This window comes from Telopea speciosissima, chromosome 7 (assembly GCF_018873765.1).
Source record: "Telopea speciosissima isolate NSW1024214 ecotype Mountain lineage chromosome 7, Tspe_v1, whole genome shotgun sequence".
Taxonomy (NCBI): Eukaryota; Viridiplantae; Streptophyta; class Magnoliopsida; order Proteales; family Proteaceae; genus Telopea; species Telopea speciosissima.
Window position 1 is genome coordinate 67327537 of NC_057922.1, and position 27967 is coordinate 67355503.

Below are 27967 nucleotides of genomic sequence, written 5' to 3' on the forward strand. Positions count from 1 at the left end.
GCAGTCAAATTCCAAATTTTGAATATCTTACTACAAAAATATGTTGGACTGCTAACACTGCTAAGATGGGGCTAGGTCAACTCAGGGAAGCGACTGAAATTTTGAACACCCTGAGTGTTATCCATGCATACTACGCAGAAACCCATGGAGATAGCCACCTGCCATTATAAGGGACAAAAGTGACACAACCCCTGCTGGAAATATCTTTCCAGACTTCTTGAAGCGAGAACCCATCACGCCCAGAAGGACAGCAGACAAACCTGGAGAATTGCAAAATCAATTAATATTTAATAAAAATATAAAAAAATAAGAGTGTCACGAGACTCCCACAACTGCAGAGTCTAGGAGCGGCAAATGCAAGCAACCTTATCCTTTGTTTTAGTGTAGGGTATTGGAACGGGTATCGGTAACTTGCAAAACCGATATGATACTGATACGGTATCAGCCTGAATCAGCTGTTTCAGATAAAATTACCCCTGAATCTTCTTTAAAAAAAATTGAATTTTCTAACCATTTTACCCCTTGTCCGTACCGTGCTACCGATACGGTATCGGCATGATATCGATATCGGTGACTAGCAAAACTGGTACGATACGGGTGATACGATACCGATACTTAGAACCATGGCTTTAACCCCGGACCTTTATCCGCTGCTATAACTGGAGCGCTGCTGTGCGCATCATGCGGCGCAGCAGCACCCCAGTTACAGCAGCGGATAAAAATCCGTAGGCATACCATCTTCGATTGTGTTACCAGGAAAACACCATGACAGGTCCATCCCACATAAGTCACCACCACAAAGAGTGGCATGCCCAGATGATTGTAACCATCCAATGTAAAGATTCTTCAGATTATTTGCATTGTTTATCTAATAGTCAGATGACGCACTCAATCACAAGTAGAAACCATAAGAAAGCACCTTAGTGGGAACTGTTGAACGGTGAATCCAACCTCATGAATTATGATGACTATAGCTGTCTGGATGAAGTTGAAGATAGCCATATGACACCTTGAACTCCACTTTATCATATTTTTATTGTGGTGGTAGAAGACAAATGTAAAAAACAAACAATCATGATTGGAAAGTAATGTTCACTTACCAAGCCCAAGGGACGATGCAAAGGCTGGTCTTACAGGAAGCTCTGTATATACATAGTACAGTAGCAAGACAGCCAAACCCCCTGCAGCTAGTGACTTCTGGCTACCCCTCCTTAAATAGCCGATGACTCCACCAACTGTCCGGATGTCCGCCAAAACAACATATAAATTGGATTTAAGCTAAGATATAGAACAAGCAATTAATAGCCAGGGAACATTCAGCAATAAACATTTTCTTCTTTAGTATACAGATAGCACTGCTTGAAAACCTGCATGACTAATAATTCACTTTGTTCAGTCTCCCAACCCCATGTCCAAACTATGTCATGCAGCTGATGGCTTCAGATACTATGCTTTTTGGTTCTTACCTCTCCACACAGAAGAAACCTTGTTTGGTATGAAACCAATAAGTTTAATTCAAAATAAATAAATAAACTATATGAATGAATTTGGGATCACATGTACAACCAGGACTTCTCCAGATTTTCCCAGTCAGTTCATTATGTACTAACTGAATTGCAGTCAAGAAAGGGGCTTACATGGATAAGCCCAAACCCCTGTCAGACACCTCATTTGAGCAGGCAATGAAACTTCAGTCATGGCTAAGCTTGTTTTGGCAAAAGACTTGGCCCAAACCCTGTCAGAGACCTGATTTGGCAGGCAATGAGGGTTCAGCCATGCCTAAGCTTGTTTTTAGCAGAAGGCTCTAGCCCATGCCTGCCCATTTATGCATTAGCATCAGTCTTATCATGCCCCAGCTCAATGTGAACTGCGCATCGATCAGGTGCCCATCAGGCCAAACTGATCAGCTAATGTGCAAACCTACTCGAGACATAACTGCATTTTATTTTAAAAATTTTGGAAAAGCACCAGAAGAGAGTCATTAGTGTATCATGGAGATTTATTTGCTTTTACTTTTTGCTCCAACTTCGAAGAATGGTCCTCCAGATTAATCATAAAGGGAGTCCATATTCAATGGCCTCAATCTCAGAATCAACATATGGAAGCCCTTCAGGAGCTCAGATCATAGGCCTATTCAGGCTTCACTAAAGAGAGCATCAGAGCTTCAACTTAAGAAATGTCAGCATCCCTCGGTTCCACATTTGGAGTTTTAATTTAAATGAGATGGCACAATTTGAAATTGGAGATGGTCAGATACTCTTCATTTTGGTAGTTGTTATACATAGAAGGCCTGCAACTCTTTATAAAAAGAGAAGGGCAGTTGAACTAATGGAGAGTTTTTAGAACTCAACTTCTGATGGAGTGAGCCACTCTCATCTCTTAATCACTTTCGGTGCCATAGTATACTGGTATTGGTAAACGATACAACAAAAAAAACATAACATTCAAATGTTAGTACCTTCAGATGACCAAAAGGGAGCAAGGAATGTCCTTAAGGGTGTGGGTTCCCAAATCTTTGGTGGGAAGTCTGTGCAGCATGTATGCTACTGTGCTCCCACCGCAAGACAACACTGCTAAATATCTTGCACAAAAGGGAAGCCTACTCATGGTAATACCCAAGGAAATCAAAGATTTTGAGTAGTACTCTCAAAATCTCCTTCTGTCGGTCTGGATCATCTAATTCAAACAGAAATTAAGAAACAATCCTGAGAAAGTTGTCGTGCACTTTACAAAGGGATAACAGAAACACCTGGAGCATGGAGAACCTTTTCGTCCAGAGAGAACTAACCAGTCACCCTAATAAGGGAATATTGACAGATTCAAAAGTGAGATACTTTCAAAGACTACAAAGCTATGCCGGTGAAGGGAACCAGTTTGGCCAAAAGGATGGCCTTTCTGAATCCCAAGGATAAACAGACAACAACAACATCAGCCTTATCCCAACTAAATGGGGTTGGCTACATGGATCCTCGCCCTCCAATCAGCTCTATTAGAGATCATACTTGAAACAAGACCTAAACCATGCATGTCTTTTGTCACTTCTCCTAGGATCATTTTAGGCTTGCCCCTAGCTCTTTTAGTACATTCAATCTGAATCAAGTCACTCCTCCAAACTGGGGGCATCCCAAGGCCTCCGTTGAACATGGCCGTGCCATCTCAATCGACATTCTCTTAGCTGATATTGAATCGTGGCTACTCCCAAATCAGCTCTAATATGGTCATTCCTTATTTTATCCTTCCTAGTTTTGCCAAACATCCATCTCAGCATCCTCATCTCCGCTACACTTAGCTTATCTACATGATGTTTTTAAACTGCCCAACATTCCGCACCATACATCATAGCCGGTCGTATGCCTGTCTTATAAATTTTTCTTTAAGCTTTAAAGGAATCCGTCGATCACACAACACTCCGGATGCACCTCTCCACTACATCCATTCTAATTTAATTCTCTATGAAACATCATCCTCTATATCACCTTCTTTACTCATGATTGATCCCAGATACCTAAAGTAATCACTTTGCGAAATCTCCCTCTCTTCAATCTTCACTCTCTCATGTTCTGCCCTGGTGTTACTAAAGTTACACACCATATACTCCGTCTTCGTTCTACTTATTTTATAACCTATTGATTCCAAGGTTGATCTCCATAACTCCAACTTGGTGTTAATTCTTGCTTTTGTCTCATCCACCAAAACAATATCAGCAGCAAAAGCATGCACCAAGGGACCTCATTTTGGATGTCCCTGGTTAGACCATCCATGACTAACGCAAACAAATAAGGGCTTAAAGCTGATCCTTGATGTAATCCAATTGAAATTGGGGATTCACTACTTTGATCCCCCATGGTTCTTACACTAGTCACCACACCATCATACATATCTTTAATTATGTCCACATACTTGCATGAAGCACTTCTCTTCCCTAACACAACAACAACAACAACAACTCAACCTTATCCCAACTAAATGGGGTCGGCTACATGGATCCTAGGGACTCTGTCGTAAGCTTTTCTAGGTCAATAAAGATCATATGCAGGTCCTTGCTATCTCTCTCTATATATCTTTCCATGAGCCTCCTAAGTAGGTAGATAGCTTCTGTTGAGGATCTTCCTAGCATAAAACCAAATTGGTTCTATGAAATAGTAGTTTTTTTTTTCTCGTGTGAGTTTCAATAATAACCCTCTTACATAATTTCATAGTATGACTCATTAGTTATATGGCTCTATAGTTATTGCAGCTTTGGATATCACCTTTGTTTTTGTAAATCGGGAGTGCAATGCTTCTCCTCCATTCATCTGGCATTTTCCTAGTGCCCATAATTTTATTAAATAGCTTGGTTAGCCAAGATAAGCCATAGATTCCTAGGTAATGATGTCAAAATGGAACCGACCTACCGTTTATGATCGAGCCGAACCGCACTGCAAAAAAATGATTCGGTTTTGATTTTATAGGTTCTCTTCCCCGTTCGGTTTTTATTTGCACTGTTAAACCACGTTTCTAAACGGAATAGGAACCTAATAGAAACCGATACCTCTTACTCAAATACTAGCTCATGCATCAATTGGATTAATTAATAACATAACAATTAATATAATAAACAAAAATTATTGAAACATAAAATAAGTAAAATGTCTTGGGTTAACTATATATTATATTTGTTCAAGTACGAATTGAAAATAATGGATGATGTTAAAATAGATTAACAAAACCCTATTTGCCAATAAAAAAATTGTTTGTTTATCATGTGAGAGTGGAGAAGGAAAAAAAAAAAGGAAAAACAAAGAACAGGAAAGGAAAAGGAGGATGGGTGAAGATGGGAAGTTTTTTTTTTTATTTTTTATTACATAGGCATGAGACATATGATGAGTAAGGGAGACCAGGAGAGAATGGGAAAACAAGGGAATATAAACGCTTTGAAAACCGAGGTCTTCATTACTGTTTCCCAAAACCGACACTACACACCGCATGTAAACTGGTTGTGAATCGAATAACGAAAACCAAATGAAAAACCAGTAAAATCAAACCGTATGCTAAACGATTCTGATTTTGACTGATTACTATGTGGTTCGGTTTTGATTTCACCTTATCAAAATGTAAACCGCACCGATTGACACCCTTATTCCTAGGCTCTTCCACACTTCTATTGGGACCCCATCTGGACCTGGAGCCTTAGCTATTTTCATCTTTCTTAGGGCTTCTTTTACGTCAAAAACCCTAGTTTTACTTATAACATATGATAGATGATGTCTTGGTGCATAATGCCTTCCTCCGGTCCACTATAACTCGAAGTGTCTTCATTAAGTAGGTTGTATAAGTAACCCTTCTATCTCTCCTTGATGTCCTCATCCCTTATTAGGACTCTGCCATCTTCATTTTTAATACATCTGACATGGTCAAAATCTCTACTCATCCTTTCCCTTATTCTAGTATCTTATAGATAGTTTTTTCTCCTTGTGCTTAGATTGTTGTAGAGATCTTCATATTTCTTCGCCCTTGGTTTTCCTCACAATCTTCTTAGCTTCATTTCTGGAAGATTTATACCTTTTTAGATCCTCCACCTCCCTTGTCCTTTGCCAAGCCTTAAAACTAGCTTTCTTAGTCTTAATGGCTGCTTGGACCTCATGGGGCATGATGTTTTCCTTTCGATTCCCTAGGACCTCTTTAGCAACCTTCTTAATACACATAGACATCTCGTTCCACATCGTATTAGTGTTTCCCTGAATCCCACTTTCCTTGTTTGACCACTTGGTCAACAAATGACATCAAGGAGTCTCTTTTTAATCTCCACCATCTTACCTTAGGGCAAATAGGCTCCCCTATCTTTCGATCCTACGTAATGACACACATATGCCCCCTGTCCACTCTCATTTCCTCTGGATCCTGGTGTCCCCCCCCCCTCTTCTCAATCCCTCTATTGTCGATCAGATTTGGCCTGCTCTCCCCCCCCCCCTTCCCCCCTCCCCCCCCCCCCCTTCTGGTAACAAACTTCTGTGGTTGCCCTCTCCCAATGGCCGCTTCACCTCCTTCTCTGCTTGGAACTTCGTTCGCCACTCCGTCCCCCATTATCCCTTAGCACAACCTTGTCTAGTTCAAAGGCCACATTCTCCGCCATAGCCTCACCACCTAGAGAGCCCTCAGCCTTTGCCTCCCAACCCAAGCCTTCCTTATTCACGGTCACATCCATGTTTCCCATATTGGAACAGTCTCGAAGACATTCCCCACCTCTTCTTTGACTGCCCTTTCACCTCAACCATCTGGAAAAAAGCCCTCTCGTCCATTTGGCACCGTAGCAGAAGACCCCTCCCTTTCGACAGAGAATGGCCCTGGGTGGCTAAGTCCTTTTCAGGGACATCGATTTGCGACATCATTGGCAAGCTAATCTTTGGAGCTGCTGTTCACCACATTTGGATGGAGCGTAATAGTAGGAGATGGACTTCCAACTCTCGATCCTTTAATCTGATTTGTAAAGCCATCTCCTTTGATGTCTCTTCCAAGCTCAGCCATATCCCTCTTCGTGCTATCAGAGACACCCCTAGAAATAGGCACATTGCAGTTTTTTGGGGTCTTGATCTGACCTCCCTTTTTATTGCCACCTCTGCGTAGGTCGGCTTTGTATCTCCCCTCCCCCCTCTTCCCTTGTATATTCCTTTCTCTCTTTTCCCTGCCCCCCCCCCGGGGTATGGTAATACATATTTATTCACCCAAAAAAAATGACACACATATCCATGACCACCAATCTATGTTGAGTGGTTAAGCACTCCCCTAGTGTAACCTTATAATCCTTGCAAAACAACCTGTCGGACCTTCTAGTCAGGAAGATATGATGCCTACTTCTGTAGGTAACTAAGTCCTCCTCTCTCTTTTCAAAATATGTTACAATGGACAAATCATATGCCACAACAAAATCTATAACTTAAATCCCCTCATTCCTCTCTCCAAACCCATATCCTCCATGTACACCTTCATAGCCTCTACGATCTCTCCAAAATATGTCCATTTAGGTCACCCCCATTAATAATCTTTTCTCCTTGACTAAGACCTTGCACTAATCCATTTATGTGCTCCCAGAATTCTATTATGATCGGTCTATGAAGTCCAAGTACATGTGTAAGGCTTATGATTGCCTTGAATAGTCCTTCGCCAAATATCTCATCCTATTTGGCAAAGCATGTATGAGGGAAGCGAGGACTTTCAAAGGCATCATAACTCAATACTGTCTTCATTCTGGACAAAACCATTGTTTAGAGCTCCAAAGCTCAATTCAGCCTGAATGTTCCTAATTCTCTGAAACGCCCTCTCTATGAGCACTTCATTATATCCCTACTTCAAGATTGGACCTATATCTTGGGATCCCTTTTACGGGAAGAAGACTGTCCAAAAAGCATTATTCCGAGCTGCTATCCAGAGTCAACTCCCGGCATAGTCATTGGTAAACAAGATTTCTTAGTAGAGTCGGTAGACACACCTTGATTCAATCTACTTTATCAGCACTCCCACAATATTACATGTCGTGCTTCCAACTGCAGACAGCTGCTCACAAGAAACTTTATGCTGCGAGCCACAACTTCTTTTGGTCCTGTGGGGATCACAAGCTGATCCCTACAATTGGATGGAAGACTATATGCTCCCCCAAATCTTCCAGAGGCCTGATGAAGCCTTCAGCTTCAATGAACTCTTCCTTATTATGAAGAAGGCCTAGGAGGTTCTCCAACCGGATCTTTCTCTTTGGGCAAGGGTTATGAAAGCAAAATGTTTCCCTTCATGCACTTTTCTTCAATAATCTTGTCCACCCTCAACGTCATGGGGCTGGAGATCCATCTTCAAGTGCAAACAACTTCTACTCAAGGGTGTCTTCTACCAAATTGGTGCGGGTTATTCAGTGAAACATGGTTGGATTCTTGGATTCTGGGGGTTTGTCCATCCGCAGCTCCTTTTCCTCTTCATTTTCTAGCTCCCACTACTGTAGCCGATCTCATAGATCATTCCATCATGTCAAGTTGCTCCCCTTATTTATGGTGGCCCCCGGACATAGCAGATATTATTTTGGCCATTACCCTTTCATCATCTACTCAATATTATCGTATTATCTCAGTTCCAACATCATCAGGCCAATTAACAGCCGGATCAGCCTACCGCCTCTCTTCATCACTCTTATACCTCAAGAAATCCTATATGGCAGAGTGTTTGGCATTTGAGTACTGCACCTGAATTTAGATTTCTCATTTGGAAGATCCTCCATGACAAAATGCCTCTACCTCCTCTCTTGAACAACAGAGGAATCCATGTTCCAAGTTTTTGTCCCTTTTGCTACCAATCCCAAGTGGATGTGAATCATTTGTTCCTCACCTGTTTTTAGGTTTCTTCATTACGGCAAGCAGCAAGTTTCCATTAATTGGTTCTTAACCCTCTGGCAATTCATTCTCTTATTTATGCAATCCTTATTCCAATGCAAAAAAATTTCAAAATCAGATTGGTGGGGGTCAGTAATGGCTGCACTTCTATGGAAGATTTGGCTTGCTTATACAGATTGCATTCATCGGAATCGTCATCCTACTGTTGATAATCTATTAGCAAAATCCTTCTTCATGGCTCAAGATTATAATCCTCCTCAGGCCCCACCTGCCCGCTCAAATCACATGTACATATCAAATGGCAACCGCCTACTGGAAACTTTGTTAAAATTATCTTTGACAGTTCTGCTTTGGGTGCTCCAGGTCTAGCTGGTGATGGTTTTTTTTTTTTTTTTGTGATAGAATGGGAGCTTTTCTAATGGGTTTCACTGAATATGTGGGTTGTACGTACTCATATGTTGCTGAAGCTCTTGCAGCCCGACAAGCTTTGAATATAGCTAGAAGAAGAGGATATCAAGATGTGATTCTTAAAGGCAACAATTTACTGATCATTAACATCCTCACCAAGAAATCTGATGCAATCCCTTGGCGGATCAGACCTATTCTGGCCGACTGTTTTGAACTCTTTACTCACTTCCACAGTATCTCTATCGTTCATACATATAGAGAAGGAAATTTTGTGGCAGACAGTTTAGCTTGCTTTGCTGTAAATACTAAGCTGTTTGTTATTTGGCACATCTCCCCTCCCCCTTTTTTTATCCATCTTCTTAGTCTTGACTACCGTGGCATTTATCGCCCTCATCATGTAAATATGCAATCATAATGAATTCTTTTCACCAAAAAGGAAAAAAAAAAAAGAAGAAGAAGAAGAAGACAGGCCCCTTCTCAATGAATGAACCACCAATAAGGAGTCACATTCTATTAGAACTGTCATGCCTTAAACATAAAAATTTCCGTAGTTTGAGTCGGCACACTGGTACCTCTTCAATAGAAGCTTGAGAATGCATGAAGAGCAACAGGTGTTTCTAAATGCCCCTCCTCCACTATCACCTGGGTATCCCTGCTGGCACCATTAGTATATACTTTCATTGATTCCAAAGAGGGATCCATAAATATGACCATAATAGAGTTGAATGCCAAAACATGATTGGTTTAACCAACCGTATTTAGTTGTCCTTAGTTGGGTTGAGGTAGTTGTATTCAAATGCGAGCACTTCAAGAACTGAATAATTCTTCATAAAACTTAGTCTTGTATTAACTCCAATGAAAAGAGCTAAATTTTGAAGATCAAAAAGAAATGTTGACCGGCTATTATCATCAAATCAAGTCCCTTTCCTCTCGTTCCATATTTTCCAAAGGATTAAGCTTTGTAAGATACCTTTCGCAAGTGAAAATTGGCTAGCCATTCCAGGCCATTCCAGGCCATTCCAGCATCACCAAACACTAAGGCACCATTGTAGACCACTAGCATGGCCCATATGAAAGTCCAACATGCTTTCATTGAAATGCCACATCTTCACAACTAATGTGCACTCGTAAAACAGTTGATTAATATCCTCATTTTGCCTATCCCCGCAAAACAGAACTGAGAAATCATTTTTAAAATACCAGGTTACAAATAGCTATTGTTGAGGAAAGGGGTTGTTGAGTGAACAATCCATGATTAATGGTTTATATATTTTGATGCTCACAATCTATTAAAAAACCAATTTGCTCTTCTAAGTGCTATAATGAGTAACCAGGTTCCAAGCACTGAAGATGTGTGCCCTTGAACCAAGAGCATCAAACTGGAGATATCTAGCTGCTCAAGAGACTTTGTCATGGAGTGGTGGAGCATAAACTTGAAGATCAAGTCAAGCCATCCATGAGGATTCAAGCAACTCAAGCCAAGATTGGAAGATCTTATTAGTTGCTTGAATTTGTTCCTAGGATATATTTTCATTATGAGACTTCTTAGATGATCCTAGGATGTAAATATGTAATAATACCAAGTGCTCAAAGTTCATTTAATCACCCAATGACCTAAATTGGATCAAAATGGACCTAACGGTTGACATTTATCATGAATCTTGACTTAGCCCTCTGGTAACCCAATTGAACCCTATATTGGTTCACTTGGCATGCTTTATGAATTAACTAAAACATCTGTCCTAGTGAAATGTGCTTATATTGGTTAAACGGCCAAAATGGCACTGGCGGTCGACTAAGCGGCTGACCGGATGCAAGGTTCACCGGTCGACTGGAACAGGCACTGCTGGTTACCGAGAACACCATGATGCACACGATCGATATGAAGGCCGATTGAACCATCAATCTGTGGAGTCCGAGAGGTGTTCAAATTCAGTCTACATGCAGCCAACCGACTCTGGTTATCGGTCGACCGGTATTTGAAAAATTAGTCCACTAGACAACATAATGGCTAGAAAAATTATTGTTTGATTCCTCCTCTGTAAACAGGGGAAAGTCGAGTTTTGTAAAAAAGACTTTTGGAAAAAGTGCGGAGAAACTCTGCTGGGCAAATACTTAGATATTCCACAGTCCAAGTGAGCTTAAACTAGAAAATCAAATGAGCTTGTGGAAGAAGCATTTGAGCAAAGGGGATCAATTGCACTTCATCTTGTATATCTGCCTACGAAATAGGTATTTTGTTTTTGGCTGGTAAGCCATTTTTTATCACTTTTTAGTGATTCTGGTTTGATCACGGTGTGATCATTGTGAGGTGTTTCTCCTACCTAGCAAGGAGAGTGGTGATCAATATTGATAGATTCTGGAAAACTATCATTGGTTGATCACGGGGTGATCATTGTGTGAGGGTGTTTCTCCTACCTTGATAAGGAGAGTGGTTTAGTGGATTCGAAGTTGGGGGGCTTGAAGAGTGGACATAGGATGGTATTGAGGCCATACGAAACCACTACAAAGTTGGTGTGTGCACTCGCTCTCTCTTTCTCTATCTCCTCCATTTGATTAAGCATTGTTTTTGTTTACTAACATTTGATTGGAGTTTTGAGATAGATAGGAAAAAATTTGAAATTGGGCTAAGATTCTGCATTACCCAATTCACCCCCCTCTTGGGTTGCCTAAACGATCCAACAAATATTTTCATCGACAAAGCACCACTAAGTTCAATTCATAATTAAAATAAGTCAGAAGCAAGTCCTACTGAGTTAACCCATTCATAATTGGACCCAAAATTTTAAACCAATTCCAACTTAGACTGCTACAAACTCCTAAGCTAAGCATACTTCAACTCCTAAACCAAGTATGCTACTTAGAACACATAAAAATAAAATAACTGGGAGGACAAGTTTTACTGGATGGCTGTTAAGGAAATAAGGAATGAATCTACTCAACAGACCAGCTGCCCTTTTTCCCTTTTCCCTCAACAAGAAATCGTGTCCAACCATCATTAGAAGGAACCGACACAGAACCCACACCCCAACCTGTGTAGTATCATGTCAACACAGGTACATAGGCATCCCTACTACTACTACTTGGACAGCAGCTTTCTGTTCCTCTTCTTCTTCCAGATGTAGAACATGTTCTCAGTGAGTGAGGCTCACAACATGGCTTTGAAGGCAGAGCGGCTATCAACAAAACAGTTTGGACGCAGGTTTCCTATTGAGCCTTCACGACCCTCACTCAACGCTGAGAAGCAACCACCTGGTGTCCCCCTACAAGGACTTTTACTCCTAACCCTAACCAAAGTTCTTTCAATGGCGTTTTCAACAACATCACAACAACAGGAGCGAACACTGGAGGAAAAGGAGCTGAGTTCAAGTGCTACAGGTGCAGTGAACCGGGGCATCACTCCAACATGTGTCCCAAGCGACGACCAGTAGCACTAGCAGAGCACAAAGGACTGAAGGAGACCTAGAAGAAGGTCAGGAGGAAGACGAACTGGAGGGTGCTGAGTTCGCAGAGGAGGAAGGCGACCATGTCTCTTGCGTTGTACAAAGAGTATTACTAACCCCAAAGCAGGCTGAACCTTCCCAACGCCACCAAATATTCCATTCCAAGTGCTCCGTGAATCAGAAGGTGTGCAACCTCATCATCGATAGCGGGAGCAGTAAAAACATTGTCTCGAAGGCGCTAGTCAAGCACCCTACAATTACCGACAAAGCCACACCCCTCTCCTTATCAGATTCGTTGGATCAAGAAGGGGCCAACCCTTAAGGTAACAGAAATCTGTCGAGTTCCTCTTTCTATTGGCAAGTCAAATTGCAATAGTGTTACATGTGATGCTGTGGATATGGATGCATGTCACTTACTGCTTCGTAGACCCTGGCAACACGATGTGGATGCCACCCATAAGGGAAGGGCAAATGTCTATATCTTTTGGTGGAACAAGAAGAAGAATGCCATTTTACCAAAAGAAGGCAAGGTAGATCGACCCAATGCTCCTGCAGTAGAAAGCAAGGCATTGCTTTTTGTCTCTTCTTGTCGTGGTGAATCCTTTGCGGATATGAAGCGAGCTAGCATGGCTTTCGCCCTAGTGGTGAAAGGGGAGGAACTCCAGACAATAGATGTCCCAGCTGCAGTGCGACCACTGTTGGAGTTTCATGCAGTCATCACTGACGAGTTACCAGAAGAGCTACCCCCTATGAGAGACATCCAGCACCACATTGACCTAGCCCCAGGTGCTAGTCTACCAAATTTACCACACTACCGGTTGAACCCAAAGGAGAGTGAGGTAATGAAGGAGAAGATCGAAGAATCGTTGCAGAAGGGGCACATTCGAGAGAGCATGAGTCCTTACATTGTTCCCGCCCTGCTGATACCAAAGAAGACGGGACGTGGAGGATGTGTGTAGACAGTTGGGCTATCAACAAAATAACAATCAGATAACGGTTCATGATCCCTCGACTGGATGATACGCTAGACAAATTGGGAGGTTCCAAAGATAGACCTGCATAGTGGGTACCATCAAATCCGCATCAAGCCTGGAGATGAGTGGAAGACAACATTCAAAACTAAGGAGGGTTTGTACGAGTGGTTGGTGATGCCATTCGGACTGTCCAACGCACCTAGTACCTTCATGCAAGTGATGAATCAGGTACTGAAACCTTTTTTAGGGAAGTTTGTGGTGGTTTATTGTGATGACATTTTGATATATAGTCATAATGAGGTTGATCACATGAGCCATCTGCGGCAAGTGCTGACAACGTTAAGAAACAACAAACTATTCATTAACCTGAAGAAGTGCAATTTCATGACCAATTGCCTCGTCTTCCTGGGGTTCATGATCAGTTCCAAAGGAATTCATGTCGATGAGGAGAAGGTGTGCGCCATCAGAGAATGGCCAACTCCTACTACCATCACTAAGGTTCGTAGTTTCCATGGATTGGCAACCTTTTATCGTCGATTCATCAAAAATTTCAGCGGCATTATGGCCCCAATCACAGATTGCACCAAAAAAGGAAAGTTTCAATGGACTGACAAGGCCGCCCAGAGCTTCGCTGTGATTAAAGATAAGCTGACTTCCGCACCAGTTCTAGTCCTACCTAATTTTGAGAAGGTGTTCGAACTTGAATGTGATGATTGTGGGGTAGGGATTGGTTTTGTTTAGTCCCAGGAGGCCAACCCAAAGCATTTCTAGTGAGAAGCTGAATGAAGCCCGGAGGAAGTGGTCCACCTATGAACAGGAGTTTTATGCAGTGTTTCGGGCCCTAAAAATTTGGGAGCGTTATCTGATTGCCAAAGAGTTCGTGATATAGTACCATCAATCCCTCAAATACTTTCAAAAGCACATTAACAAGAAGCATGCCAGGTGGGCAGGTGGGCGTCCTTCCTCGAACAATTTGCTTATGTGATTAAGCAAAAGTCAGGAGCTACCTACGGAGTCGTTGACGCATTGAGTAGGAGGTCTACATTCCTGATCACATTAAGCAGTGAGATTATTGGGTTCGAATGCATCAAGGAGTTGTATGAAGGAGATGAAGACTTTGCAGAGGTTTGGGGAAAATGCCTACAGCGACAACCTACAAGAGACTTTCACATATTGAATGACTATCTATTCAAGGGAAATCAGCTTTGCATCCCACGGATGTCCCTGTGCAAAAAGGTGATTCGAGACCTCCATGGGAGTGGGCTGAGTGGACACTTAGGACGAGACAAGATGGTGGCAAGTGTCGAGGAGCGGTATTATTGGCCCAGCTCAAGAAGGATGTGGTAACTATTGTGAAAAGCTGTCCAGTGTGTCCAGTTGCAAAGCGCCAAGGTCAGAACATAGGCCTATACATGCCACTACCGACACCAAAGGATATTTGGGAAGATCTCATTATGGATTTTGTGCTAGGTCTGCCACGGACCCACGAAGGTGTTGATAAATTCTCGAAGGTGGTGCACTTCATTCCTTGTCAGAAAACCTCAGATGCAATACATGTGGTTAAATTGTTCTTCCAAGAGATTGTGCGCCTGCCTGAGGAACCGACTTCTATTGTGTCTGATCATGACTCTAAGTTTCTCTCAGTTTTTTGGAGCACCCTGTAGAGAAGGTTCAGGACAAGTTTGAAGTATAGCACTACTGCTCACCCACAAACTGATGGGCAGACTGAGGTTTTGAACAGAACTTTGGGGAACCTCATTCGTAGCATCTGTGGAGGGATGTCCCCCTTTTCAGTGGGACAATGCTCTAGCCCAAGCAGAATTTGCCTTCAACAGTGTTGTCCATGGGTCTACTGGAATGTCCCCCTTTTCAGTGGTGTATCTAAAACTTCCCCACCATGCTCTGGATTTGGCTCAACTACCTAAACTCCATGGTTAGAGCTTGGCTGCAGAACGCATGGCTCAACAAGTTCGTTTCTGTCCAAGAACAGGTTCGAGATAGATTGGAAGAGTCCAATGCCAAATACAAAGCAGCTGCAGATCAAATCGGAGAACTAAAGTTTTCTAGGAGGGAGACATGGTCATGGTTTTCTTGCGAAAGGAATAGTTTCCAATTGGCACGTACAGCAAATTGAAGCCCCAGAAGTATAGACCTAACATGATTCTGCACAAGATTAATGATAATACCTATATAGTAGACCTTCCTCCTGACATGGACATTTCTAAGAGCTTCAACGTGATAGACTTGCATGAGTATTACCCACTGACACCACTTTATTCTGATAATAACTCGAGGGCGAGTTCTTCACAAGTGGTTGGGAGTGATGTAGAGGAAGTATCCGCCCAGTTCCTAGATTCTCTAGACCGACAAAAAGTGGCCCGATCTAGCAGAAAATACCAAAACTCTCAGGGCCAACTTCCGGACGGTGTAACTTTGTCGTTTCTCGTCCAATTCGCCATTAAAATATCTTTTCGGAAATGGTGTGCAAAGATCTACAGGTTAATAGAGCGTAGCCCCGTTCAACCAAGGCATTCACCCAAAAAAACACTTCGTTTTCAAGGCCGTCTGGGACTTCAAAGTTTTGGCGCAAATTTTGAATTTTGAATTTTGGCACATTTTTGAATTTTATATTTTGGCGCCCTTTGGGAGAAGATCGCACAATCACTTTGGCCTCACAGGCTCTCACAAACATTTCACTATTCCATTCTTCAAAATCTATTCTCATGTTGGTTACAATGCAAGTATTTAAAGGGGAAAAACAAAGACAAAAACCAAAGACTCAACAACTCCTAGTTAGATTCTAAAACTGAAACTGAAATAACTTGCTATCTCCTACGTTTCCTACCCAAATTAAAAGATTAAGTAATACTTTCCCAAATAAAATAAACTTCCTAAAATCCTACTAAACTTTAAAAACTCCAACTGGACGCGGTTCATCTCCATTTGGATACAAAAATGGGTTTGGGTCGGTCCAAGGCAATGCACCTGCATCAATTCCCCCGTTGTAGAGAAAAACTTAACCTCAAGTTTTGTAGAACAGAAGAATTAAAAGCTCACGAGCGGGGGCTATCAACTCCATGTCAACAACTTGAAGAAAATCTAAAATATTAAGCGCTATAGGTTCATCCATGGCTGGAAAATCATGGGGAAGAGCAAAACTCGTGATGGGGGAATAGCTTTCACTGCACTGGATTCCGTCGTCACCTGTTCCATGATCTTCTCGCCTGTCATTGCCACTACTTGCTATCCTGGTTGAGGCTGCATCACTGGTGTTGCCTCTATTGGCTTAGAACAAACGTCATCAACTAACCCATGAAGATTGAACATCTGGTGCATGTGAAAAATATGTAAGGTACACAAGTTTCCGTCACGATCAATGATGCCTTTTCGTTCTTGTAACCTTTCACGACCCAATTTAATGTGCCGAGGAGAATCAAACACTTCACAATATGCACCGTCACAATATTGAGAAACGAAGATTTCGACAAATACATAATCCTCAGAGTGAATAATGATCTGGTCACTCTTTGAGAGCATCTCAACCATAGATCGCGAGATAAAATCGTCACTTTGCCTTTCATCAATAAACAGAGCAGCAAGTTTTCCGTTGGGCAAACGCACTCTAAACTTGAACACAAAGGAATCCATCACTAAGATTGTATTTGGAATCGGTATGGGTCCACACAAATAAGAGGATACTCAAATCAAGAAGTTAATGGCGAAATCCATAAATAAAATGAGTTTATAAGAAGAATGGCAGAATGGTAAACAAGAGAAATAAGAAAGGATACTAAAGCAGGCTAGAGAAAGGGTATGATGAATAATAAAATTAAAGGAGAGGGGCTAACTCAAAATTAGATTAAAGGGGCAGAATAGTTTAGGAAATTTAAAAAAAAAAACAAGGGTAATCGTGGAGCTTACCAAACAGTCTCCTACTTGGAGCCTGCTACTCTATAGAAAGAAACCAGAAGCTTGCGACCGACTTTGAAGGGGACTCGCGACTTGCAACTTGCGAGAAAAAAGAGGGCTTCAATGCAAGGAAGGCCTTGCGATGGAGATAACACAGCGGGAAATCAGGTATGTATTCTTCTATCTTTGCTCTTCTTTTTTTTGGTTGTTTCGGTGCTTTGGCTCTCATTCTTTCTTCTCTTTCTCTTCTCTATTTTTTTTTTACTGGCGGAATCCTGGGCTAGAAAGGGGGGTTCAATTGAGGAAGGGGAAAAATAAAAAAAGGGTTGTGGGAGGTTGTCGTTGGATTCAACAGTGGGGTTTTTTTTTTTTACGAAACTGTTGTGGGGTGGGAAACTGGGAATCGAAAGGGTGGGCTGGGGTCAGGTTTCAGCGGAAGTTGTTGTGGGGAGGGATGAGATGGGGTTAGGGTTTTGATTCAATTTCTATTTCAACATAATTGTTTTTTTTCCCAATTCTGCTGATTGTATGGTCGAACAGAAACGGATAAGAGAGAATAGGGAAGAAGAAGAAGAAAGGAATGGGATAAATTAATAGGGAAAGAGTTGGATCCTTCGGTTCTGATACCAAATTGGTGGAGGGCCGTTAGGAGAAAGGTGAATCCTGAGATAGGATTTCAGAGTTGCAAGGAAAAGAAAAGGACAGAAGGAAATCGCATATGAAGAAGAGGGGGGGTGGGGGAAGATCGCACAATCAATTTGGCCTCACAGGCACTCACAAACACTTCACTAATCCTTTCTTCAAAATCTGTTCTCACGTTGGTTGCAATGCAAGTATTTAAAGGGGAAAAACAAAGACAAAAACCAAAGACTTAATGACTCCTAGATAGACTCTAAAACTGAAACTGATAACTTGCTATCTGTCTCCTACATATCCTACCCAAATTAAAAGATTACATAATACTTTCCAAATAAAATAAACTTCCTAAAATCCTACTAGGCCCTAAAAACTCAAACTAGACCCAGTTCATCTCCGTCTGGATACCCAAATGGGTTTGGATCGGTCCAAGACAGTGCACCTGCATCAATACCATGTAATGTAGTTCTAGATTGGTAGAAGACCAACTAGAAGCCAATAACCAGGATCTGTTATGAACTAGGTAATTTGGCTAGGTCAAAATAGGTGAAAATTGTGAAATTAGGGTTAGAGTTTGATGGTAGGGTTATGCTAAGTCGATGTAATGAAGTCTTCCAGTGAAGGTTACGTTAAGAGTACTGGAATCGGCACCAAGGTGGAGGTTAGGGTTTCAGTCTTTGAAAAGAGGAAAAAATGGATTTTTAGGGTTCATGATGGTCACCTATGGCTGATACGGTAATATCTGGATCGAATTTCCCTTATGGTGAGAGGAGAATTCGATCCACAAAAGGAGGGATTTTGTAGGCTGGTTTGGTCTAGGCAGAAATTAGGTACTAGGAAAAGTGAAAACAAAAAGGGGAAAAGTTTGGGTTGGGCTGTGAGAGGATTAGAAGAAGAATTGAGGGGATGAGGATGATTCAAACTTACTTCACTGGCATAATTTCCTTGGCAGCAGCTTATTTGATTGTAGCTCTTGAATAAAAATCAAAACTTGAACTAGAACTTGAATGAGAGTTTCGAAGAACCACCTGGGCTTCACACCGTAAGGTATCAATTGGATCGAACACCAATTCCTTCAAATGAACCACCCGGGCTTCACACCGCAAAATGTCGATTGGATCAAACACCAATCCCACTAGCCTTGATTAAACACGAGACAAAAATCTTCAATGGAGAAGATGAGCAACAAAAAACTTTTCATTAATCAAAATTCGTGTTCAATATTCAAAAATAGACTCCCACACTAAAAAGGAAAGGCCTAACTCAATCCTTAACCTATTAGGTAACTTAAACTGATTAGGAAACTGAAATAGACTCAAACAGAGTCCTAATCCAGCCCCACTAAACACTTAAAAGAAAACTACTAAAATCACTTAAATTGAACCATTGGATGAACCGGTTCAATATATGAAAAAACACACCAAAATAAAACTAGGTATGAAACTAAAACAACTAATCCTGTATGCAACCTAATTACCCATATTTTAGGCCTATAAAAGTGACCTATTACACAGAAAACCCATGGGATCAAAAGCCCGACATGTATATAACCCAACCCTAGAATTATTCCTTAGCAAAGAAGCTCAGTTTGGTGATAAATCTGCATCACCGTGTACTAAACCTATGCCCACGACTGGGTTGTAGTTTCTACCATGCAGCACAAATGCTTAACAAAACCCCAGGTACTTACATCTCTTTTCATTTATAGTGATTTTGCTATTACAACAACGCCCTCCTCTAGAACCCCCCCTCCCCAACAAAAAAGAGGGGGAAAAACCAAAAGAAAGTATGGCTTGAAGTCCATGTGACAGCTAAGTAAGCACCCAAATTTTAGTGAAATACCCACATCACCATCCAAACATGTGTCTAATTTCAGACTGTTCTGATCACGCTGCATATCTTATCATCCACATTTGTTCGAAGATTCAATGCTTAATGAACAGGATCGTTGAAACATATAAAGGATAAGACGATAAGCCCTATGCACACACATGGTACTACAGTAGGCCATACATTGAAGTAGGCCAGAAAATTGACATACCCCTATCAAGGATTTCCTATATATCCAACAGCCAAGCAGAGTGCCAAATAATTGTCTACATGGCAGGGGACAAAAAGGGGCGTGTTTGGGGTTCTGATGCAGGTCCAAGCACTAAGAAGAAGAAGAAGAACCCTTGAGAAGGCTGCTGTTTTGTTTTTTCATTGCAGCCTTTTCCCATACTTAGTTTTTGTTAGTGTCTAAGTTATTAGGGGCAAATCAGTCTTTTCCCCCTTTTAATTATTTTTAAGTTGTTGCTTAGATTTACTTCCCCTCCAAGATTTTAATAGAGGGTTGATTTGTTTAAATTTGTTTTTGTACTCAGATTTGGAGTACAAGTCTGCTGTTTGTAATTAGGAATCTGAATAGGATTTTGGGCTCAGCCCTGATTATAAATAAACACCACCGTGGGAGGCTCCCCCACAGTTCAATTAAATAAATTTTGCTTCTAGCTTGCTGCTGCCATAGCCGATTGCTCTCTGAGCTTGCATCCTTGTGGATCTCAAGGTGGTACAGGGTGGGTGGACTCCTACGACCCCTTGCATCGTGAAGATCGGGAGGTTTCTTCAAGTTCTAGCTGCTGCCTTGCTGGTTCTTCAAATCAGTAAGTTTACTCTCAATTCCAGAATACATCCTTCTCTCCTTCATCCTCCAACCTAAGCCATCCTTTCCCCCATCAGACCTCAAAACCAGTTTTACATCCCCTCCATTAAATCTGCAACTCCTACCCTAACTAGGACTCCTCCATAACTTCAAATCTGTCCATCAGTTTCAAACCAAACTTCCAACATACATCCCCCACACTTCTCCCTACACTCGATCATAGTTCGAGATCTCGCCGAGTTTCTCGGTTTTTGGAAAAGCCGAGATGAGACTGCCTGCAAGTCTCAAAAGTGCAATATCTCGGCGAGATCTCAGATCTAGATTTGGATCTCGGTTTCGACCCATTATTTTAACCCACCTACCACTTAAATACCTTACCTAACTGGACAAAACTCGACATATCTCGGTAAGATCTCGGGTCCAGATCTTGGGTTGACCCAAAGTTGAGGCTTCGAGTTGGAAAAAAAAAAATGCACCAACTCGGCGAGATCTCGACTCGTCTCGGTTTTTCCAAGAGCCGAGTTGGTACCGAGACCCGAGTTTTAGTACCTTGCACTCGATCCAAAACCCAGCTCATAACTCCCACTCTATCCCCTCCATTCCTTCACTCCATTAAAACCCAAAGCCTGCAACACAATTCTGTCCAAAATTGCAGAATTTTAAAACCTTCCCAAATCCTATTATTTATATGCCATAAAAGCACCCTAGACCTGCACATTAATTGGTATCAGAGCAATGGCCGACCATGGCAATCCAACCATAGACAACAATCTGCTCCCCCCCCCCCACCTGATCCCATAATTGCAATGATGGATATGCTCAAGAAGCTCTCAGCAGATCAGCAAGTTCTCAATGAGAGGATGTTATCAATGGAACTAAAGCAGAATGTGCCTCTTATAAACAACCCTTTGTATGTACGGCAGGACAGGTTTCAAGTTCACTCTGAAGTCCATGGAACTCTGGGAAGGGATGAATATCATAGAGATCATCCCAGGCGTCACAGGGACCACAGAGATCACTCCAGCCACCACAGAGACCATTCCAGACATGACAGAGATTACAGAGATTGACGTAGGTATGACAGAGATGACTACAGAGAGGATAGGGACAGAACTAGAGAAGACCCTCGAAGACCTAATTTCGAGAAATACATGAGATCCTACTTCACTAGAGATGAAGCTACTAATAGGAAGTACGATACGCAGAAGGTCAAACTCGAGCTGAAGGAGTATAATGGGCATGGTGATCCCCAGGTGTTCTATGACTGGCTTGCTGCCCTGGATGATTATTTTGACTGGTATGACTTACCTGAAGATCGAAAGATGAGACTGGCACGTACCAAGTTGATTGGTCCTGCTCGAGAATGGTGGCGAAAGGTAGAGAGAGACATGGAACGTGAAGGCGATGCACCTACTAATTGGGAAGACATGAGATATGACTTGAAAGAGAAATACTTGCCTAGACACTACAGAGATCAACTGCAAGATCAACTCAACTCCTTACGGCAAGGGACTATGACTGTATTCGAGTATATGTAGAAGTTCGACGCTCTTTCTTCTCGTACTAACACCAGAGAAAGTGCTACTCAGATGCTGTCTCGATTTCGGCTGGGATTGAGACCAGACATTATTAGGGGTACTGGAGTTGCTGATGTTGTGGACATCAAGGACTGCTTTGAGAAAGCCTTGAAGGCTGAAGACCTATTGAACACCACTAGAAGGTTTGGCTGCACTGCTGTCGACTCCAGGAAATCTTTTCCAGCATCCAAACCAACTAATGGTTACAATAGAGGTAACAACATTACTGCTGGTTCTACACGGACAGCCTACTCTACTGGCAGCTCGTCTCGTGTAGACAATAGGGGCAAAGCTCCAATGACCAGCAATGACCCAAACACGTGCTATTACTATAATGAAAAAGGCCATTATGCTAAGGATTGTCTACAAAAGCATAAGCCAATTCATGTAGCTGAAAGGGAAGAAGAAAACCCTGATGATATTGATGAACAGGGTATTTATGCATTACCCCCTACTGATGATGATGATGGGGCTGCTTACTTTGATGACCTGGGTGATGAATTTGAAGATACCCGAGGTATTCATGTGGTAGCACGTATATTGAATGCCGAAACCAAAGGTGAAGATTGGCGACGTAGTTGCATCTTCTATACCCGCATGCAATCAGGAAAGTGCATTGCCCAGCTGATTGTTGATAGCGGTAGTTGATTAATGTTGTTTCCGAAGGCTTTGTGAAGAAAGTAGACCTGAAGTTTGAAAAACATCCAATGCCATACAAAGTCTCCTTACTAAATGGAAATAAACTAGATGTGAACAAGAGATGTTATGTTCCCCAACAGGCCCAACAATACTCAGAGGAGATTTGGTGTGACATCATCCCGATGAGAATGACTGATGTTCTATTGGGAAGACCATGGCTATACGACAACGATGTTGCTCTCCGTAGAAGAAAAAACCAGTGTGTGTTTCAACATAAAGGAAATCAGATTACTTGGTTACCCCTTAATTTGCCTAAAGAGATACGTAAACGCCGTACCATGCGCATCAATGAGAAGGGGACAGAATCTGGAGGTCACTTGTTAGCTGTCCCACAAAAGGAGTTTGAACAAACCAGCCATGATTCAAGCTTGGTTCTTGCCGTGGTAACAAAAGAGGTTGCTGCCCAATCAGAAATGAAGCTTACACAGCCCATCAAGGACTTATTACAAGGTTTCTCAAATGTGGTGCCAGAGGAACTGCCCAACGAGTTGCACCCACTGAGAGACATTCAGCATGCCATCGATTTGGTACCTGATGCTATGTTACCAAATCTGCCCGCCTACAGGATGAGTCCGACAGAGCATGCAGAACTTAATAAGCAAGTAGGAGAGCTGCTCCAAAAGGGGTTCATTGAAGAAAGTCTAAGTCCTTGTGCAGTTCCAGCCTTGTTGACTCCAAAGAAGGAAGGCTCGTGGCGCATGTGCGTGGACAGCAGAGCTATCAACAAGATCACCATCAAGTACAGGTTCCCAATTCCTAGACTTGATGATATGTTAGACATGCTGTCCGGTTCAATGATCTTTTCTAAAATTGATCTTCGAAGTGGGTATCATCAAATTCATATCCGGCCTGGAGATGAATGGAAGACAGCCTTCAAGACTAAAGACAGACTGTTTGAGTGGAAGGTTATTCCCTTCGGTCTGACAAATGCACCTAGCACATTCATGAGTCATGACACAGGTACTTCGTCCCCTTATTGGTAAATTTCTGGTTGTTTATTTTGATGACATTTTGGTGTACAGTAAGCACCCAGATGACCACATTAACCACTTGAGACAAGTCTTAAGAGTACTCAGGCAAGAGAAGTTATACATCAATTTGAAGAAGTGCTCCTTCATACTGCCCAAGGTTGTTTTCCTTGGTTTTATCATCTCTTCGAAGGGTGTTGAAGCTGATCCGGAAAAGGTCAGAAGCATTGTTGAATGGCCTACTCCAACGACATTCATTGAAGTACGAAGCTTCCACGGTTTGGCATCTTTCTATAGGCGATTTGTTCGCAATTTTAGGGCCATCATGGCACCCATAACCGAATACACCATCAGAGTAAGGGCAAATTTGAATGGACAGCAGCAGCTCACAAAGCTTTCCAAGTGATTAAGAAGAAAATGACTGAGGCTCCAGTACTACGCTTGCCCAATTTTGACCATATATTCGAAGTTGCTACTGATGCTTCCCATATTGGTCTAGGAGGAGTTCTTATGCAAAATGGGCATCCCATTGCCTTCTACAGTGAAAAACTTAATGATGCCAAGACTCGGTATTCTACCTATAACATTGAGCTTTATGTTGTTGTTCAGGTATTGCGACATTGGAGATACTATCTTATTGGCAAAGAATTTGTCCTGTACACTGATCATGAGGCACTCAAGCACCTCCATTCACAGAAATCCATTATCACCAGGCATGCTAAATGGGTTGCTTATCTACAGGATTTTAATTTTGCCCTTAAATATAAGTCAAGAAAGGAGAACACAGTGGCTGATGCAATGAGCAAAAAAGTCCTGACCCTGAACACTTTTTCAGCCCATGCACTTAGCATCGAGCAAATCAGAGAAAAGTATGCTAGTGACAAGGACTTTCAAGTCCTATATGCTGATTTGAAGCAAGGTGGACAGCACCCTAAGTATTCCTTACATGAAGGTTACCTATTCTTAGGAACACGGCTTTGCATTCTCGACTCGTCCCTACGGCACCACGTTATCAGGGAGTTACGTGGAGGAGGCCTAGAAGGACACTCTGGGAAAGATAAAACCATCTTGCAGGTGACTGATCGGTACTATTGGCCTCATTTGGCCAAAGATGTAAAGCATGTAATCAGGAGATGTCGAGTTTGCCAGCTACCTCAGGGTACCAAGCAGAACACAGGCCTCTATTCACTATTGCCGATCCCTCACCAGCCCTGGGTTGACATCAGTATGGATTTCGTAATTGGACTGCCCCCTACCAGAGAAAGATTTCACTCCATCATGGTGGTGGCTGACAGATTCACCAAGTTGGCTCACTTTATCCCCTGTCGAAAAACACTTTATGCTTCCCACATTGCCAAGTTGTTTTTCAAGGAGATAGTTCGCATCCATGGGCTGCCAAGTACCATTGTTTCTGATCGTGACGTAAAGTTTGTAAGTTACTTCTGGAAAACTCTATGGCTGAAGACAAACACCAAGCTTCTGTTCTCTACAGCATTTCACCCCTAGACTGACGGGAAAACAGAGGTAGTAAACAAAAGCCTTGGTAACTTGTTGCGGTATTTGGTCCGAGATTATGAGAAGACATGGCCCTCCATCCTTGACATTGCTGAGTTTGCATACAACAGTTCTATGAACAGGACCACCGAACGTACCCCTTTCGAGATTCTTCTTGAGATACAGCACAAACGTCCTATTGATCTTGTTCCCTTACCTCCTCAAGCTCGGGTAAGCATGGAAGCCGATGAGTTCCTCTGCCATATCACCGAGGTACACGCAGATGTTCGAAGGAAGATAGCACTCAGCACTGATCACTACAAGGCCACTGCTGATAAGCATCGCCGGTTCGCTGAGTTCAAGCCTGGAGACATGGTCATGGTCCGGGTGAACCTAGAGCGACACCAGCCGGGTGTCGATAGTAAACTCCATCCGAAGAAGATGGGTCCATACAAGGTGCTGAAACATATTGGACCCAATGCTTATGTTCTAGAGTTGCCTACTGACATAGGCATAAGTAATGTATTTAACGTGGCTGATCTTTACTTGTACACCGGGCATCATTCAGATGATGATGATTCGGAGCATATGTTGAGGCTGGCCCAACTCAAGCCACCTACTGAAGATGTGATCGAGGAGGTTCTGGATGACATGCACAAAACCACTTGACACGGCACCGGTTACCATTATTTCCTTGTCAAATGGAAAGGTCGCCCATGCCTGGACAGTACTTGGATCCATGAAGATGACTTCAAGAGGCTTGATCCCGAGTTGTATGATCGATTCACCCATTCATCGGAGATGAATGTTTCTAAGCCGGGGAGAGCTGATGCAGGTCCAAGCACTAAGAAGAAGAAGAAGCCTTGAGAAGGCTGCTGTTTTGTTTTTTCGTTGGAGCCTTTTCCCATACTTAGTTTTTTTAGTGTCTAAGTTATTAGGGGCAAATCAGTCTTTTCCCCCTTTTAATTATTTTTAAGTTGTTGCTTAGATTTACTTCCCCTCCACGATTTTATTAGAGGGTTGATTTGTTTAAATTTGTTTTTGTACTCAGATTTGGAGTACAAGTCTGTTGTTTGTAATAAGGAATCAGAATGGGAATTATCAGTCCTAATCTGAATAGGATTTTGGGCTCAACCCTGCTTATAAATAAACACCAACGTGGGAGGCTCCCCCACAGTTCAATTAAATAAATTTTGCTTCTAGCTTGCTGCTGCCATAGCCGATTGCTCTCTGAGCTTGCATCCTTGTGGATCTCAAGGTGATACAGGGTGGGTGGACTCCTACGACTCCTTGCATCATGAAGATCGGGAGGTTTCTTCAAGTTCCTAGCTACTGCCTTGCTGGTTCTTCAAATCAGTAAGTTTACTCTCAATTCCAGAATACATCCTTCTCTCCTTCATCCTCCAACCTAAGCCATCCTTTCCCCATCATACCTCAAAACCAATTTTACACCCCCTCCATTAAACCTACAGCTCCTACCCTAACTAGGACTCCTCCATAACTTCAAATCTGTCCATCAGTTTCAAACCAAACTTCCAGCATACATCCCCCACACTTCTCCCTACACTCGATCCAAAACCCAGCTCATAACTCCCACTCTATCCCCTCCATTCCTTCACTCCATTAAAACCCAAAGCCTGCAACACAATTCTGTCCAAAATTGCAGAATTTTAAAACCTTCCCAAATCCTATTATTTATATGCCATAAAAGCACCCTAGACTTGCACATTAAAACCCCATAAACCCCATTGCCATTGTCCAACCCTAACCCTAGTTTTGACCTAGATTTATGAACCCTAACCCAATCGGCCAGCCCTTGTGTGTGACCCCATTACCCTGGCTCCTAGTGGGATTACTCAAAAAATAATCGTATAAATAGTTCAAAAACTAAATTTTACATCACTTTCATCCCAAATATAGCTAAAAATTGTTCCAACATATAATAGTTACCATGTATATTTTAAGTAAGTTACATAATTGTTCTTAGTAGTGAATTACAAAACTTTCCATTTTGTTTAAGGGAGAGGGTTCTCCGAGCAAGCAGCATAGATTTAGTAAATAGGAGGCAGATAATCAGGGATGCCATTTCATGTGATGAGGAGAGAGAGAGAGAGAAAAACAAAGAGTGCCAGCGTACCTTCCCCTGCGGCTCAGAGAACATTTTCCTTCGTTTTATTTTATGTTTACATCACATCTAATCAAACGACCCTAACTCTTCTAAATCTTTTTTCAACTACTTGGGGTTTAATGTAGCAGAGGAAAAACAGTAAAAAGAGAGGAAGAATGACTGTATACCTCCAACCAAAGCAGCATAAACGAGTGTCAGTTTCTGGGACATTGACATGGCCATCGTCTTGTTATTTTCGTTTCTGTTGGAATCTCCTTCCCCCTCGTTATTATTGCCTTCGTTGCCGCCTCTGTTCTCGTCGTCTCCACCGTCACCGCCGCCGCCACCACCACTACCACCAAAACCGTCTCCACCGCTCGTATCCAGGGGAAACTCAAATTCCTCTTTCGTCGATTCAGGGATCAATGGCGTGACGTCAGAACCCGCGACAACCCTTATAATCTCACTGGGACGAAGCTGCTGCTTGGCGAAAGTTTTGCTGTGGAGCAGGTTACCACTCGAAGATCTGTACTGATTCAAACAACCCAACGAGATCGGGTAGCAGCGGGACGATCGGCGTCGAGCTGAAACCGAAGTCCCGGCATGGGTTAGCAGATGAAATGACTTGGAGTAAACCACCGATGACTCCGCCATTTTGTTTGTAAATGCGCGAGTTTGGATGATAATTTAAAAGGAGTTTGCGTTTTGACTACGGATAAAAATCCTCGATTCGTTGGAAAACCAGGTTTTTCGACTTCAC

At 42.3% G+C, this 27967-nt stretch overlaps 1 protein-coding gene across 1 annotated transcript; it reads right to left on the bottom strand.

Moving 5' to 3' along the window:
- Positions 1 to 27911, bottom strand: LOC122670094 (protein FATTY ACID EXPORT 2, chloroplastic-like). The gene is made up of 3 exons (XM_043867059.1): positions 27396 to 27911; positions 1101 to 1235; positions 1 to 260 (listed from the first exon to the last, which is right to left on the bottom strand). The coding sequence occupies exons 1-3, from the start codon at positions 27859 to 27861 to the stop codon at positions 118 to 120; spliced, it is 744 nt and encodes a 247-aa protein (XP_043722994.1). The 5' UTR covers positions 27862 to 27911; the 3' UTR covers positions 1 to 117.
- Positions 27912 to 27967: the final 56 nt, after the last annotated feature.

Coding starts and splice junctions, on each gene's coding strand:
- LOC122670094 (XM_043867059.1), bottom strand. CDS start 27,861: ATGGCGGAGTCATCGGTGGTTTACTCCAAGTCATTTCATCTGCTAACC. Junction 1,236..27,395: donor TTATGCTGCTTTGGTTGGAG/GTATACAGTCAT, acceptor ACATCCGGACAG/TTGGTGGAGTCATCGGCTAT. Junction 261..1,100: donor TGCATCGTCCCTTGGGCTTG/GTAAGTGAACAT, acceptor GCAATTCTCCAG/GTTTGTCTGCTGTCCTTCTG.